Source organism: Staurois parvus, unplaced genomic scaffold, assembly GCF_062004578.1.
Source record: "Staurois parvus isolate SC_StPar_1 unplaced genomic scaffold, SC_StPar_1.0 ptg000142l, whole genome shotgun sequence".
Lineage (NCBI taxonomy): Eukaryota > Metazoa > Chordata > Amphibia > Anura > Ranidae > Staurois > Staurois parvus.
In genome coordinates, this window is record NW_028317938.1 from 3,796,712 (window position 1) to 3,812,810 (window position 16,099).

General features: G+C 41.9%; 1 protein-coding gene across 1 annotated transcript in view; it reads left to right on the plus strand.

Annotated features, from left to right (window-relative positions):
- Positions 1 to 16,099, plus strand: part of ACACA (acetyl-CoA carboxylase alpha) — a 535,652-nt gene that overhangs the window by 143,740 nt on the left and 375,813 nt on the right. The window contains exons 25-26 of the mRNA XM_089673600.1: positions 10,148 to 10,261; positions 10,366 to 10,479. Coding sequence (XP_089529726.1) covers positions 10,148 to 10,261; positions 10,366 to 10,479 — 228 coding nt within the window. The remainder of the gene's footprint in view (positions 1 to 10,147; positions 10,262 to 10,365; positions 10,480 to 16,099) is intronic.

Below are 16,099 nucleotides of genomic sequence, written 5' to 3' on the forward strand. Positions count from 1 at the left end.
TAATCAACGCATAACCTGTCGTTAAATTGCACAAGAGACTAATCTTTCTGTGGCAACGATGAACACAATGATGAGGAAGTGAAGCAGGCTGACCTAGGATGGTTCAGGCATACTAACATATCTTTCTATGCCGAAGCTTTCCAGGCATTAGTTAAATGCTATGATAAATGTATAAATGTAGCAGGGGAGTATGTAAAAAAATAAATAAATGCAGTTTCCACTTGCGAAAGTGCATGTGATCAGCACAGGGCCAATCAGCACTGTTGAGACAGAGGTCAGGGGTTTTCCATCCTCCTAGCGAAAACTCCTACAAGCTTTAACCAGTGCTCAGCTGAAGTCACAAGACTGCTCTAATTGCTCATGAGAAAAGGTATTTAGCAGTTTATATTTACTAAAATAATTGCACTTCCATGTTGTGTGTACTGTGGGAGACCAGATATAGTTAATGCAGGGTCCTGGGTTTAGTATCACTTTAAATGAGTCAGAGCAGTTACTTCTCCCCCTCCAGTGTTTTTATGGTCCCACTGTAAATTCATTCACAGTTAGCATGCCTAAAGGCTTGCAGAGTCAGTGTGCATACATGAGAAAACCCTTAATGCTTTGTGGATCCTCAGCCAAAGATATAGTACATCCTGTTTTAACTGTTTATTTATAAAATGTTTCTATTAATAATGTTTTTATATTATTGGTAAAAAAAAAATATGTGTGGCTTATATGTTCTCATGTCCTTTTAGGGCTGTATTAAAATGATAGTAAAGGATAAAATAGTTTTGGATTAAAATAAAAATAATATTATACCTACATGCTCTGTGAACAATATTGCACATATTAGTTCCTCACTTCCAATTTGACAGTCCCCTGCCAGCGCTATCTGCTGCTCTTTCCTCCAGGTGCCTTCTTAGCAACCCAGGTGCTAAGGGGGCACCCGTGCGCGCACGCTTCTGAGCTGGGCTGTGTGCATCCGTAGATACACACAGCGCTGGGAAGCCTCACCTCCACTTCCTTCTCACAGGAGTATATGGATTCTCCAGTTTTTAGTGTGTCCTGTGAGTACAGGTATTGAGAGGAACAGTGCAGATTGGTGAAAGCAGTTGAGTGTTTGCGGAGGGTGTATTTTTCTGTTTTTTTTTTTTTTTGTGTTTTTTTATACAGGTAGTTTGGTGTTTTTTTCTTAATTCAGAGAATGCATTAAGGTAAAAACATTTTGACCTTAGAACCAATTTAATTTTTAATGTAGGGTAAGCTGTCAACAATAACTTAGAACCTGTTTGAATGCCTTCGACATTGTCCTTTGCATCTTTATTGGAAAACAGATGGAGCTTGTCATATTTTTAGCATCTTGTTTAAAGGTTCCAGATTATTATATGCAAAGATTAATTAGTGCTATTTATCATACTTAGTTTGGCTTCTAGCCTATTGTGATATTTGAAATTGTCTCGTGACCTGACAACGTTTGGACAGCTTTGCTGTAAAGTAACAAGGGGCAAAGGCATAATTCTGTGCGATTTCAGTCTGGACACACATGCCAAATTCATTATGTTTGTGTCTAAGAGATTACAGTGCCTAATATTGTACAGTGGCATAGCAAACTATGTGTGTACAAGGAATAGAAATAAATTGCATAACAACACATAAAAGCCCCAGAGGCAAATGGCTCAGTGACTTCCCTACATTATCTTCTCTTATTAATGTTGCATGCGAGGCTGGATGGTTGGAACAGTGAAAATGTAAGCAATGCAAGAATGATGAAGGCTCTGATTTTGGCCTTCGATCTCATATGTTTTAATTTGTGAAAGGGGCGAGCGCACTGTTAGCTGGCGTGATTCTAAGTAACGCTTGCCTTAAGAATCTCATTATTCGAACACAGGACCGTATTTCCTCTGAGAATTCTGGAGTAGCTTTGAGCTGGGCCTGTTCATTTCTCAAGCAATCATAGCTGCGTGATGGAGAGAGAAAATGGCAGCTGTTCCTAGCTCAGGCCTTCAATTTTCTTCAGTGTCCAGCCATTCAAGTGTGTAATTACACTGGGATGACGAGGAAGCGTCAGGCCTTGTAAGGGAACTGGTTGCAGGCTTTTGCTCGCTGACTTTGAGAGTGAGGACAAGAAAAATTCAATTAATCTGCCGACATTTTATGTGTGTCGTGTATAATTATGACTGTATGCTGCTTTACAGTTTCGTGGAAAGGATAGTTTGGGATGACTTTTTTTTTTTTTTTTTTTACCTATTTTCTATGCACATTAAAAATAAATGCACTAGACACCTAAGCAGATATATCATTCATAATACGATGCTTAGTCTAATATGAAGACACATTTTTTCTAGTTGGGTTTGGTAGATTATTACATTTGCAGTAAAATAGTAATAAAATATATGTAAGTAGATTTGTATGTGGAAATTTTTTAGAAAACATAAAATGCCACTCAAAATGCTGGAAACAGGTAATTTTTAATAAAATCAATTAAATCATAATTTCAAAATGTCTTTATTCTTTGATTTTAAAAAAATCATTATTTGAAGACCTTTCGGGATCTATACACAAAAATAACTAAATTTCAGTTTACTTGAATATATTCCAAGCCTCCTCCCTGTCCGCTGTCTTATTAATATATTTTGGTGTGGGAGTCTTTACTGTTCTGAGCCTTAGGCTGCTGCCCTTATTGCCACTATTATACTCTGCCACTGTTCCCAGAGATTGCAGTTATCTAAAATTATTCATTAGTCATGATCACATTTGCTAATGTGTTTAATGTGCATAGCACACTATTAAATGTAGATTAAAACTGTATTTTGCGCTGTAGTGATGCTTTGAAATTTTTATCTCGTGAGTTACTAAAATCTTTCAGTGCTCGTTATTGGACTATTTTCCTGTATCTGCTTTATATACAGTACTAAAACTGGTTCTGTAATGACAATTTCTGCTTTCTATTGCAAATCAGCTTGATTTAAGCTTTGATATAATTGGGGAGGGGGAGCTTGTTTGCTTTTGGGCATGACTTTCTGTGTACATTAGTGGAGCTTGCATCAAAACACTAAGGTCCATTTAACTTCTACACCCCCCTCCCCTTTTAAAAAAAGAACACAGTTAAATAATTAATAAAGACAAATAAAAAAAAAGTAAAAGTTACATTACAACATGGCTTCTGACCACTTCCAGTAGATGAAGGTGATGTTTCTGGGTCTTGATCTCAGAAAGGAAATTTTGAGGAGTCCAATTATCTGTTTGCGATCTCCTACTTTCCCTGGATAACAGTAGAAGGCACAGTGGCACCACCATGTCATGGCGGTTTGCGGTCTACAAGATACGCAGACTTTATGATTTGATACAAGTTCCCATTTAAAGAATGTTCAATAGCATAGTCATACATGTGAACCCACAGAATGGGTAGATTCAGTTTCTCTATTTTTGGTGGTCAACATTGTCCCTCAGTGATAGGAAGTCTAAGATTTTATGGCTGTCACTGGAATGTCCAAAGGGGACATAACAAATGTCCAAAGGGGACATAACAAATGCTATAACTATTTTCTAATTTCCAGAACTAAAAATTTCTTGTCTAAATACACTTTAAAACAAGGGTGTCCAACCTTTTTAATTTCCTGGGCCACATTGGAAGAAAAGGAATTGTCTTGGGCCACACATAAAATACACTAACAATAAGTATAGCTGATGAGCAAAAAAAAAGAAACAAATCAGGCAAATCACAAGTTAATGATCACTGATATAGATAATGTACCTGAGTAATGAAACTTTCTTCTTTTTTTTGTAATATTTTTCATTATAGGAATAAAAGAAGGCAACATAAAACTAGTGCGATATTTAACACTGTTTTTTAAAAAAACGAATGCATCAATATCTGGTTCGATGGATGCATTAGCAATTCTCTGACTTTTCAGGGTGCTCATAAGATATGGTTCTAATTTTGCCCTTCTTGTGCACCAGCCTTGAAAATAGTTGCTCACAAATATAGATATTGCCAAAAACTGATGACATGAATAAGTGTGATTGTGAAGAGCAGGATAGTTTTCTTTGGGAAAATAAAATGTATACAAGTCCAGTAAAGGGACACTGTAAACATTTTCCTCTGTCGCATGTGTTCACTAAGTGTAAATGCACTTTTATAAAGAATTCTCCCCCGAATTTTTGTAGTTCAATCATTTTTATTAACTTTTAAACATATAAAAGACATAGCATAAGGCACGCCCACGTGGGGGCTAGCAATGGCACATAATGTAAAAACAGTGAAATACACTTCAACCATAGTTAAAAAAAAAACTGAGGGCAGGTGTAGACTGCCTCACAGAAACCAGATACAAACGGAAAAAGAAAAGAGTGAGGAGAAGAGGAAAAGACAAAAACAGGTTCAATGGTTCAGGAACACCAGGACCAACCCCCTCAGCATAGGCCCAAGCTGGCTGTGGAAATCGTGGGAAAAGCATATGTCAGCCATGGTTCCCAAATTTAAAAAAATTTACATTGGGAATCATTGCAGATACTCAACATCTATTCATTAAGCATCGGAAAAGTCATACGATCCCACTCCCCCTAAAGGGAGACAGACATACTCCTCCAGGCCTGGGCAATCGTTCTGGTAGCTGACAAAAACAGAGAGGAGGCCAACTTCTGCTGCTGAACAAACATGCCTGGTATGGGGCAATGGAGCAAAGCATATCGGGCCTCCTTGCTTATAAAAAGGTGGAACAGGGTATAGAGAAGGCCCAATAAAGGAGACCAAAAACAAATTAATTTTGGACATGACCACCATATTTGTAAAACATCCCTACGATGACCACAACCCTGAAAGCAGCGATCACTATAGGCTGGGTTCGCACGGGCAACACGGGCCGGGACCCAATACCATCGAAACAGCACCTTGTATGCTGCCTCCGACATGGTTGTATTAAATGAACATTTAGCCAAAAAAGACCAGTCCCTATTCCTGTCCTTCAAATCCACGACCGCCGCCAGGTTCCGCTCCTACTGAACAACATACGAAAGAGAAGTATGAGCCGGGCATCTATTCAGGGATACAAAAAGGATGGAGATAAGGCCTGGAGAACCGGGGTACTGTTGACAAATCTGCTCAAAGGCAGACTTCTGAAATGAAAAAGCGGAAGTTCCACGCAGGAAGGTCAGCCAATGCCGCAGTTTAAGATAACGGAAGAACTCCATCTGAGGGATGTCACGAGATTCCCGAAGTCAGCTCCAGGTGGAAAATGTCGAACATGTGAAAAGCCATTGGCCACCCATCAGGAGACCGCCCGTGGTTGATCAAGACCCGGTGGAAAGAAAGGGTTATTAATAATCGGGAGCAGAGGCAAAAAGGGTGACTTCAGTCCGCCCAAGTAGCGTACCGAATCCCACACTTGTAGGCTATGAAGCATAATCGGACTCAACGCCGTCGGGCGCAAATTAGAAGGAAGCCATAGAAGTGTTGATGTCGCAGTGGGTGCACAATTAGGCAGTTCCAAAAGAACCCAGGGAGGAACATCAGAGGAAGCATGCAGGAAAGACAGTGAGGCAATCTGGCTCGCCTGATAACACTTGGTTATGTTGGGCACCCCAAGACCTCCCTGTAACTACAGTATAGACAAAGAGGGTAGTTCTGAAGACCCTGGGGGGTCTGCCGGCCCATATAAATTGCATGATCCTAGCCTGAATTAACCGGAGGAAACGAGGCGGAATTTGCACTGGGAGGGTGCAAAAATAATATAATATTTGGGCAAGATGGTCATTTTCACAGAATTGACTTGCCCTATCCAGGACAGGTGTGGAAATTGCCAGGGGTGCATAAGAGAGGACAAAGAACGGAGCAAGGGATAGTAGTTCACAGCGAATAGAGAGGCATAAGAAGGGGTCAAGTGAATGCCCAGTTACTACAGAGAGGAGGAAATCCATTTTTATGGAAAGTGAGACTGGAGGCATGTGACCAGGTCTGAAGCGAAAGTGATATTTAGAGCAACGGTCTTGTCCAGATTAATGCAGAGACCCGATATCAAAGAGAAACGAGCAAGGACCTGTTGTAGATTTGGGAGAGCAATCAGTGGGTTCGTAAGGGTCAATAGGGCCTCGTCTGCAAAAATATTAAGCTTACATTCATGGCCCGTGTAGCCTGTTATATTGTCGTCTTCATGAAGCGCCATGGCCAGCGTCTCAAGCGCTAGGACAAAGAGCTCCAGGGACAAGGGGCATCCCTGTCTCGTCCCCCACCAAACAAGAAAGGGATTTGAAAAGTAAAAAGCTGAGTGGGAAGAGTATAAAGCTTGAATCCAGGAAAACTGGATTCCCAAAGCCCCAACGGGACAGCACTAACTGTAGGACAGGACAGGGAATCATAGGCCTTATAAATGTCTAAAGACAACAAGAATCCTGGGATTTTCCACTGGTGCAGAAAATGTATAAGGTGGATCACCTTACGAACATTATTGCCCACCTGTCTCCCAGGGACAAAGCCCACCTGGTCCCTGTGGACCAGATGACACAAGTATTTGTTGATACGAAGACTGAGAATCTTGCTCAGGATTTTTAGGTCCTCATTAAGAAGAGAGATAGTCCGAAAGGCCTACGGTTCCAGCACGGCTTCCGTTGTCTTAGGAATCATCAAAGTATGGGCCCTGAGTTCGTCAGGGGAGGGCAGGGAGCCTTGTCGCAGGTCATTGAAGTAGCCAACAAGATAGGGCGCCAGCAGGGTTGCAGATCTCTTGTAGTACAGGCCCAAAAAGCCGTCAGGGCCTGGGGTTGTGGTGGAACGCAAGGTTTTAATAGCTTGGAGCACTTCCGCTTCAGTTATACCAGCAATAAGGGCTGCCTGCGCTGCTTCAGATAGGTCTGGGGGCTTCAAATCCCGGAAAAGGATTCCGCCTGGTCCAAAGGGAAAGGGTCCAATTTGGCGTAAAGTTGAGAGAGAAAATCGGCGAAACACGTAACGATCTGCTGGACGTTCGAGGTGCAACCCCCGGTGGGGAGCCGCAATTGGACTGATTTGTAGGGTTTCCCCACAGAATTAAGCTTTTTGGACAGCATCGGGCCCGGTTTGTTTGCACAGGTGTAGAATTTAGGCTTGGACCAACGCAAGGCCCGTTCAGCAAGAAGCAGGCAAATCCAGTTCTGCTACCAGAGCATCTTGCACCCGTCTGTGGGCAGCGGACGGGTGTGCCTTCCAGCGAGAATCAGCAGTGGCTAGAAGAGAGTGGAAGTCAGAAAGGCGACATTCCCTTTCCCATTTGCTGAACTGCCGTCAACTGAATAATGTGGCCCCGCATCGTGGCTTTATGTGCCTCCCACAGGGGCACTGCGGAAGAGACAGAGCCTAAGTAGGTTTGAATAAAGGATTGGATTTGCTGACAAGTAGCCTGAGTAGTCAGTAGGGATTCATTGATGTGCCAGTGAGGAGGGCGCCACACCATACCCGAAAGTTCAAGAAACAGGACCAGGGGGTCATGGTCGGACCAGGGTGAGGAAGGATTAGATATCCTCTTGAACAAAGGAAGCTGTTTTTGTGTCGGCCACATTCATGGCCATTTTGGGCCGCTGGTTGAACACCCCTGCTTTAAAGTAATGATTTGCATATAACTTCAACTGCACATATTTTAAGAATTTAGACTGACATGCAGTTTTCACTAAATGTAACATCTGCTGCTTTTGCAGTTTTCATCATATACTTCATTTTAATTTCCCATTATTGTGGCACTTTAAATAGCTAAAGGATGATAGACATTTTATATCGACTGCATTGGATTGTTTGGGTAAGTGTTATCCTCTGTAAGTCTGTGTGATTTTTCTAATATGTTTCTTGCTGGAGTTCCACTGGCCTGACAGTCACCTACTGACAGCAAACTGACTTTTCACTGACTCTCACTCTCTTCAAATATATATGTCTCCATGACCTTTTGTCCAACGGTATCTTCTCCCATTCTATATTTTCTTTTGCTACAGGAACCCTGTTAACTCCCTAGAGTCACACCAGTAGTCCCAAATTTTGCATCCCTAAAAATCCAATACAATCAAATACAATGCCTTAATCCACTCTTAACCAATGGATGTACCCCTAATTAATTTAGCCTTGCATCCTGTATTTTAATGGCAGCCAAACAAACCCTGACCAAAGCCTGGTGGTATGGTACTTCAGCAGTCACACAAGTTAACCAAATACGTAATGGTACCTACTGAATGAAAAATTGGCTGCTGTTCATCATAAAATTAAGGAAGTTTAAAAGATTTGTCCACTTGGATTACATGTTATTTTCCATGTGATTTTGACAATTCCTTGTGGACTATATAATATTCACCTAGGCAGGGGAGGGTATGGTTTAGAACATGGTAGTGCCGCCACTGATCTTGCCCCTTCCCTCTTCTTACTCTTACCCTGTCCCACCCCTTCTCCCCCTTTTTAGCTTTGCTTTCTTAGTTTTATTTATATATCTTTTTTTCTTTATGACCTGTAGTCAGATCTGGATTGCTTATAAAGGTTAATTCATGCTAGATTTTTTATCAAAAACACCTAATCTGCATGGCCCAACACCTGTCATACACAGATAATAAGGGTCTTTAAGGGTCTGTTTTATATGGAACTCGTTGTATGGTCAAACTTTATCATTTCTATACTTCCGTTGGAATCTTCTTGGTATATTGCCAAAAGATTTGTACCCATGATCTTTTGTGTTCACCTTTATTATTGATGAAAACGTTTTCAATAAAAGACTATTGAAGCTGACAAAACTGAAAGTGTCTTTTTTGGTTTTAGCAATGACCAAAGTCTATCTGCCTTTTTTAGGGGTGTATTTATAGTGCAGTGAATATTTACCTGCAATGAATGTTTGGTGAATGTCATATTCACTGCTTTATTTCAACCTTCGTGCAGGAATGAAAATGAAGATAGACTTCTAACATTGCCATGGCCACTGCTATTCCTTTCTTGTATATAAAGCTTTGATGAATAACTTTTTCTTTTATATACAGTATGTCAGAAGGGAAATTAGCTGAAATTTCTGTTAGGTTTTTATTTTTGTCTCTGTCCCCAGTAGGTAACAGAGATCACATGCGATATCTGGGTCATGTATTCAAATATCACTTGCGATATTGAAAAGCTCATTTCACTATAGGTTTATGTGGTATTTATCCCAAAATAAGAAATGTTTGGTGCCTTTACATGAACTTAGACTATATATTGGCACATGTGGTTGTTGTACTGCAATGCTTCACGCATCTCTCTGGAGGTCTAACCCATGCAGCGACTTGAGGGAGGCTTGGACCGTTATATGGAGAGCTTACATCCTATAAGTATTATGCTGATAAATGGACCTGAGAATTGATCTTAGTGATGAATAGCGGGATTCAAGATTCATCCTGCTCTGGACACAGATGTTTCTTTTGATAGTGGATTTTGGATGCGGTACATGTTGTTTGTGAAGAAGTTACATCTACTATCTTGGCATTAGGCAACATACAGGCACATTTACAACTATTAAGGTTGATGAAGTGGGTGAAGCCATTTGTCTTTTTGAATGGCATCCCTTTTCAATGTATTTTGCTACATTTGGAGCATTGTTGGACACTGAGATATTGTAATAATACTAACCAGCACCTTTATATACTATCTCATGAGAAAATCAGAAACTTGTTATTTGCCCATGTGTAAGAATTGGTCTGAGTTTTGTGAACTTCATTTATATAAATGGAGCTCAACACATTTTGCAATATATAGGTTCATGTTACATATGAGTACACATGTCAACATTTATATTGAGATTGAGAGAGGTGAGGGGCTGGTAACTGTTTCTTTTTACTTTTATGTACAATTTTGGCCAAAGTTTTTAGCTACTATGTTTTTCATAGGCGATTTCTAATAGAAATATTTATGTTTTATACTATGGATGGTATTGCCTTGATGTAAAGGGCATATTGATACAAAGCCAATTGGAGTCTTAGGTTTTTATGGATTTTTGGTGTTTATATTTCACAAGGTAACAGTGGTCCTCCAATTTTCTATATCCTTATAGGGTGGGACTTTTAGTAATTGAGTATACTGACTGCATTGAAGTCCATCAGGAATTTATTTCTGAAAAGCACTGTGAGAGAAGTATCGGTATGACTAAAAGCAGTGATGTGAGACCATTGTTTTTACTCTGTATTGTCCTTTTTTTATTTGTAGGATCAGCTGTGTGGCCGGGACCCGACCTTAACAGATGAGTTGCTCAACATCTTGACAGAACTCACTCAGCTGAGTAAAACAACTAATTCCAAGGTGGCTCTGCGAGCCCGACAGGTATATATGCTGCTGGTTTATGAACTTTGGCTTCCTGCATTTTCCACTGTGTTCATTTCACTATACTTTACAGTTTTTATATATTTTTTTTATATTTTTGTCAGGTCCTTATTGCTTCACATCTGCCTTCATATGAACTTCGTCACAATCAAGTGGAGTCGATTTTTCTCTCTGCTATTGATATGTATGGGCACCAGTTTTGTATTGAAAATCTTCAGGTAAACTCTTGTGTAAAATCATGAACTAGTGTATACTCCATCACATATCCATTGCATATCTTTATTTAAAGATGTACTCAAGTCAAAATTGCTATTAAAACTTTCAATACATCAGGGAGTGCAGAGAGTTACACTTCTTATCCAGGCATTGCTGTAGTACACCAGTCCACCCAACTTCCTTATGTCTGTAATTTGGTGATCTTGGAACTCGCCTACTGGTGATGCCGGAACACCCTATACAGACTTGTGCATTTAGATTTAAATTACATAAATGCCACTAGTGAAAAGTTTCTGTCAGCCACCAATTAAAATATGGTTGGTGATGCAGGAATAAGTAAGAAGGGATTTTACACATTGCAGTCTTCAGGAAGTGCATGCCTACCACCCTCTTACTGATCCTATATGGAGATGCATGTGCTTACATTACTATAAAGACATCAGACTGGAAAACTGTGAACCTGTTTACTTGGTATTAGAAATAACCACTTTTTTTGCTAGCAGGCGTTGCTCTTTAATTCTTTAAAATAATACTACCCTATTTTAGCATGATTTACAGTTCCATTTGGTGGCCACAATGCCATATTTTCCTGAAATACAGCAATCGTGGACATCGCAATGCAAAATACTGAATTACGGACTCTAGATGGAGCTGATGATCATTGAAAATAAATAGATAATGACATTTCATACATAATTGAAACAATACAGGGATTTTTATTATGATGGCTGTGCAAATGCTGAGACATTCGTGCAACAATTTTTTTCATCAATAGACCCCTCTGGAAGATTTACCCCCCTTCCATACCAGGTCATTTTTTGCGATACGGCACTGTGTTACTTTAACTGACAATTGCATGGTCATGCAACACTGTACATAAATGAAATTTATGTAATTTTTTCCCCACAAATAGAGCTTTCTTTCGGTAGTATTTGATCACCTCTGCGGGTTTTTATTTTTTTGCGCTAAACACAAAATAATACTGACAATTTTGAAAAAGAAAACTATTTTTTTCAAAGGGTTAACTGTTTGTTTTACTAAGGAGACTTGCTGCTTTCTATCTCTCTACTGTGCAGCGAGATAGAAAGCAGCACATCCATGCTGACAGGAGAGACCTATGTTGTTTACACACAGATCTCGCCCTTCTCAGCTTCACTGGGACCCAGTGATTGACATCCCCAGGAGCCAATAGCAGTGCAGGCCGCCTACCCAGAAATGCAAAATCACGTATATTTATGTGATTTTGCACAGCATGGCCACCCTGTAGCTGTATATCTGCTATGGGGCAGTCAGCAAGCGGGTTTAAAATAAAAGGAGGAAATCCCCATACCCCAGCTTTCCTTTTTTGAATGAAGATCGCTAACTGCTAAGTTTAGCCTCCCCAGGTGGAAGACTCCTGGCTAGAGGTAAATGCTCTACTATAGGAGTGCCCTGGTGCTCAAGTGGCTATATGCAGCCTAAATGGTGCAACTGGTGGTTTGTGGTGAGTGGTAGTATGGTTTTCCCCTTCCTGGGTGGCTGGAGGGGTTCTGTGGGCCAAAGGAGTTGGTACCCTGCTCTTCCCTGTTCCAAGATGGCGTTGATAGCACTCCCGGCGGAAGTGACGTAAGCTCTTGGAGGGGGAAGTGCTGTTTCCAGACCAACCAGACGCTGGGAAGCTTCAGGAAGCTGTATAGAATAGGTTCCGCCCCCTGGGGGAGTTGGTTTCAGCTTAATGAGAGGCAGTACAGGTGGCATCCTAGAGGACTTTGCTGGAAGTGCAGCTAGCCACAAGTAAGAGGATTTTGTTGCCAGCAGCATCACTGCCTATGAAGGAGGGGCGGATAGTAGCCATGATGATCCTCTCTTTATTTGCCTCGGAGGTTACTATGTGCTTTGCACAACCTAAACCACGGAGATTGGGCGACTCCAAGTAGAGGAGAAGGCTGGATAGCAATGAGATGACACATTTTTCTTACCTAAAACAGTGCTGAATTGTTTTGTTTTTTTTCTATTTGTGGAGTGGAGCGGAAAGGAGGAAAGCATAAGTCTAAGTCCAGGCGTTTATCGCCAGAATCTTTTGGTCACCGGTCTTCCTCTCAGCGGGAAACTGGTCATGGTTCAGGGAGCTCCAGAAGGGGACATTCTAGTTCACCGTCACATCGTCTGTCAAGATCCGCCAGGCGTTCCTCCCAGAAACTGGATGCAGGTGTCTGCTGGTAATGCGGTTCTTCCACCATGCCATCAAAATTGGTGTGTGAACAATGTTTTAAAGAGGCAGCCCAAGGCAGAGTTGCAGAGTCCCAGCAGGTGAAGGAGTACATCCATCAGCGGAGTGGAGGGCCTTAAAGAGGTTTCGGTTAGGTCATCTTTCGCAAGGGTACCGGATCCCTCGGTTGAGAACCAGAATGTATTACCGCCTCAGAACATGACCACAGGGAGGCAGAATTATCTTTGGAGAAGGAGGATCAGGATGAGTTTTATGCCTTTGAGATTTCACTGATACCATCTTTTGTCACAGCGTTGAAGCAAGTGATCGGCAGGGAGGAGGAGCCATCACAACCTCCACAGAAAATATGAAAGTATTTCCCTAAATTGAAGAGGGTAATGCCTAATTTTCCTGTTAAATATGAGATCAGGGAATTGATGGAGGAGGAATGGTGTAGACCAGACAAGAAGACAAGCCTGCGGAACAGAATTACAAAACTCTACTTGTTCTGAGGACTCAGACATATGGGATAATGTTCTAAAAGTAAATGTATCACTTCAGAGGATGGCATGGCATGTGACGCTACCTCTTGGTAGCATTCCGAGGCGTGATGGATGGAAGGTCGGACGCAGAGCTGAAGAGTCTACCTCTCAGCAGGGGCAGCCTGTAAGCTGGCAGTAGCCTTGACGTCGATGGCCAGAGCTTTGAGAGCTTGGGTGTTGCAATTGGAGGATAACCCAGGACTCCTTCTTCTCATTGGCTGAGACAGAAGCGGGAGCCATTGACTCCCACTGCTGTCAATCACAGCCAGTGAGCCAATGAGAAGTGAGAGGGGGCAGGGCTCAGTGGACACACAGAGCAGCGGGTGCCCCCATAGCAAGCTGCTTACTGTGGGGGCACCCGACAGGAGGGAGGGGCCAGGAGAGCCTGCGGGGGACCTGAGAAGAGGAGGATCCAGGCTGCTCTGTGCAAAACCACTGTACATAGCAGGTTAGTATAGACATGTTTGTTATTTTTCCTAAAATAAAAATAAGCCTTCAGAAACACTTTAGGTCAGCAGCGGATTTTGTGGTTGAGGCATCGTTGGATATTGTTCGGTTGTCAGCCTGAGTGATGACACACTCCGTGGCAGCCAAGAGGGCTCTGTCTGAAATAATGGACAGCGAATAGTGCATCCAACCAGAGGCTGTGCTCAGTTCCTTATGTCAGGAAGGTCTTTTTTGGCAAGACTTTGGAAGAGGCCATCCAGCGTGTAACAGATGGAAAATCAGATCTTATTCCGCAAGAAAAGAGGAAGAAGAAGAGGCAGCAGGCCTTTCGTTCCACAAGAAGATCAAGGGAGCCATTCCGAGACACAAGGTCTTAGTGACCAGAAAGGGAGTATCTGTGGCAGCCCTGGTGAGATTCCCAGTTTACTAACAAGGTTCAGAAGCCCAAGTCTGCCCAAGGTGCAAAGGATGTGGGACAATCATTCTGAAGGTTGGTCAACCTAGATTTCACAAGTGAGAACTAGATTATCTCTCTTCTTTTAATTCTGGGCGGACCAAATTCAGGCTCCTGTAAGAACTCGCTTGCCCTTCGAAAAAAGGGAAAAAAGACTCGCTGAAGGCCTACATTCAAGAATGTTTGAGTGCGGGGGTCCCAGTTCCCAAAGATCAGAAAGGTGAACGAGTCTACTCACCAATCTTTTTGATAAGAGAGGCTATGGGGAAGTTCAGGCTAGTACTGGATCTAAAATATTTGAACTTGTGCATCAAGCCAGTAAGATTTTGGATGGAGTCACTTCAAAGCATTATATCAGTTGGCCAGCCATTGGATTGGATGCTATTCATAGTCAGGTGCCTATCTACATGTCCCCATTCACGCATCTTGCCATAGGTTCCTCAGGTTTGTACTTAAGAATATTCCGTTATCTTGACGATATCCTCCTTCTGGCAGAGCCCAAGCAAGTCTTGTTGAATCATTGAGCAAGAGCCCTGGAAGTGCTGCAGGGCTTTGGTTAGTTGATCAACTTCAGCAAGAGCCAACTAGTAGAGCCGTAATGTGTGGATTCAAATGGACAACAAGACAGCTGTGGCATACTTGTTGAATCAGGGAGGCTACCTCTTCTGCAGATTGTGGCACAAATCTTTTGGTGGTCGGAGTGTAATCTGTTGTCCTTGTCAGCCTTTTACCTTCCAGGGGTGGAGAATACGAGAGTGGACACTTTAAGTAGATGCTTTCTGGAGTGTTCCTGATGTCAGCATGCACAGTGCGCGCTCTACAGACAGGAACAGTCCACAGCTGGACCGTGGGGGAACCCGGTTTCTGTAGGATTGGCAGGTCAGGTGAGTATGAGCTTAGACCTCACCCCCAGAAAACAACAGGCAGCTTATCCATGCACTGCATGGTAAAAAAAAAATTAACTGGAGTTCTGCTTTAAGGCAGTTGTTGATAGCTCTGCAGGTGATGCTTCTGAGGTCCAGAGATCTTCTCCTCCAAGGCGGCATGCATCACCCCAGTGTGGCATGGCTCAATTTGACGGCCTGAATATTGAGTGGTGCAGGTTAGCCCAGATAGGCGTAGCAAAAGAAGTTCAGAGGACGTTGCTAAAATCTGGGACGATATCCTCAAGCACAACATACTATAGAGTTTGGAAAAAGTTCTTTGAGGTGGCAGTGATTAATTAGTTCAATTCTGAGTTCTCCTCTTGTAACGATGTCTTGGAGTTCATGCAATGTGCCCTAGACAAAGGGCTTAGCTACAGTATGGTTAGAGTCCATAAATCAAAAAAATGCAGCGCAGTACTATAAACTCAAATACGGTGCTAAATAAATCCAATGTGCATATGTGAATAGTGAAAACAGAAAATTGTGCTTCGTGACAATAATATGTGCTACATCAAAGTAAATATCAACACATATACATAAATATCCATAAAACTGCATATACCAGTGCTATATGAATAGTGTATACAAATACCAAATGAACCGTACAAAATGGTGAACTGTCCCTTTAACACTCCAATATCTTCACATGTGCTTGTGTGGTATATCTCCTGTGCATCGTCTACCAAATATACCATCAACAAGTGTCCCAATATTATGATATCAAAATGCTGGTGAACCGTCCCTTTAAATCTGCTGTGCCCCAAGTGGATCTGTGTGATCACACTACTGCATACACATATACGGTGCTCCTGTGTCACCCCTTAGTGCTTATCCACCTTTGACACACTATTGCGCTCACCTTAAGGTTTGACCCGAATACTCAGGTCAAACTACGCATTTCCCTTTAACCCGGGAGGGTATGCTGGTACAAAGATCTTCACCACCGTCAGCACTTAAAATCTCCAAAACGCTCCACAGACATATGAAGAACATGCGCCATATAGTGAGGTATAGCCAAATGTAACCAACTTTATTAAAATACTAATCAAAATACACTCACATTTA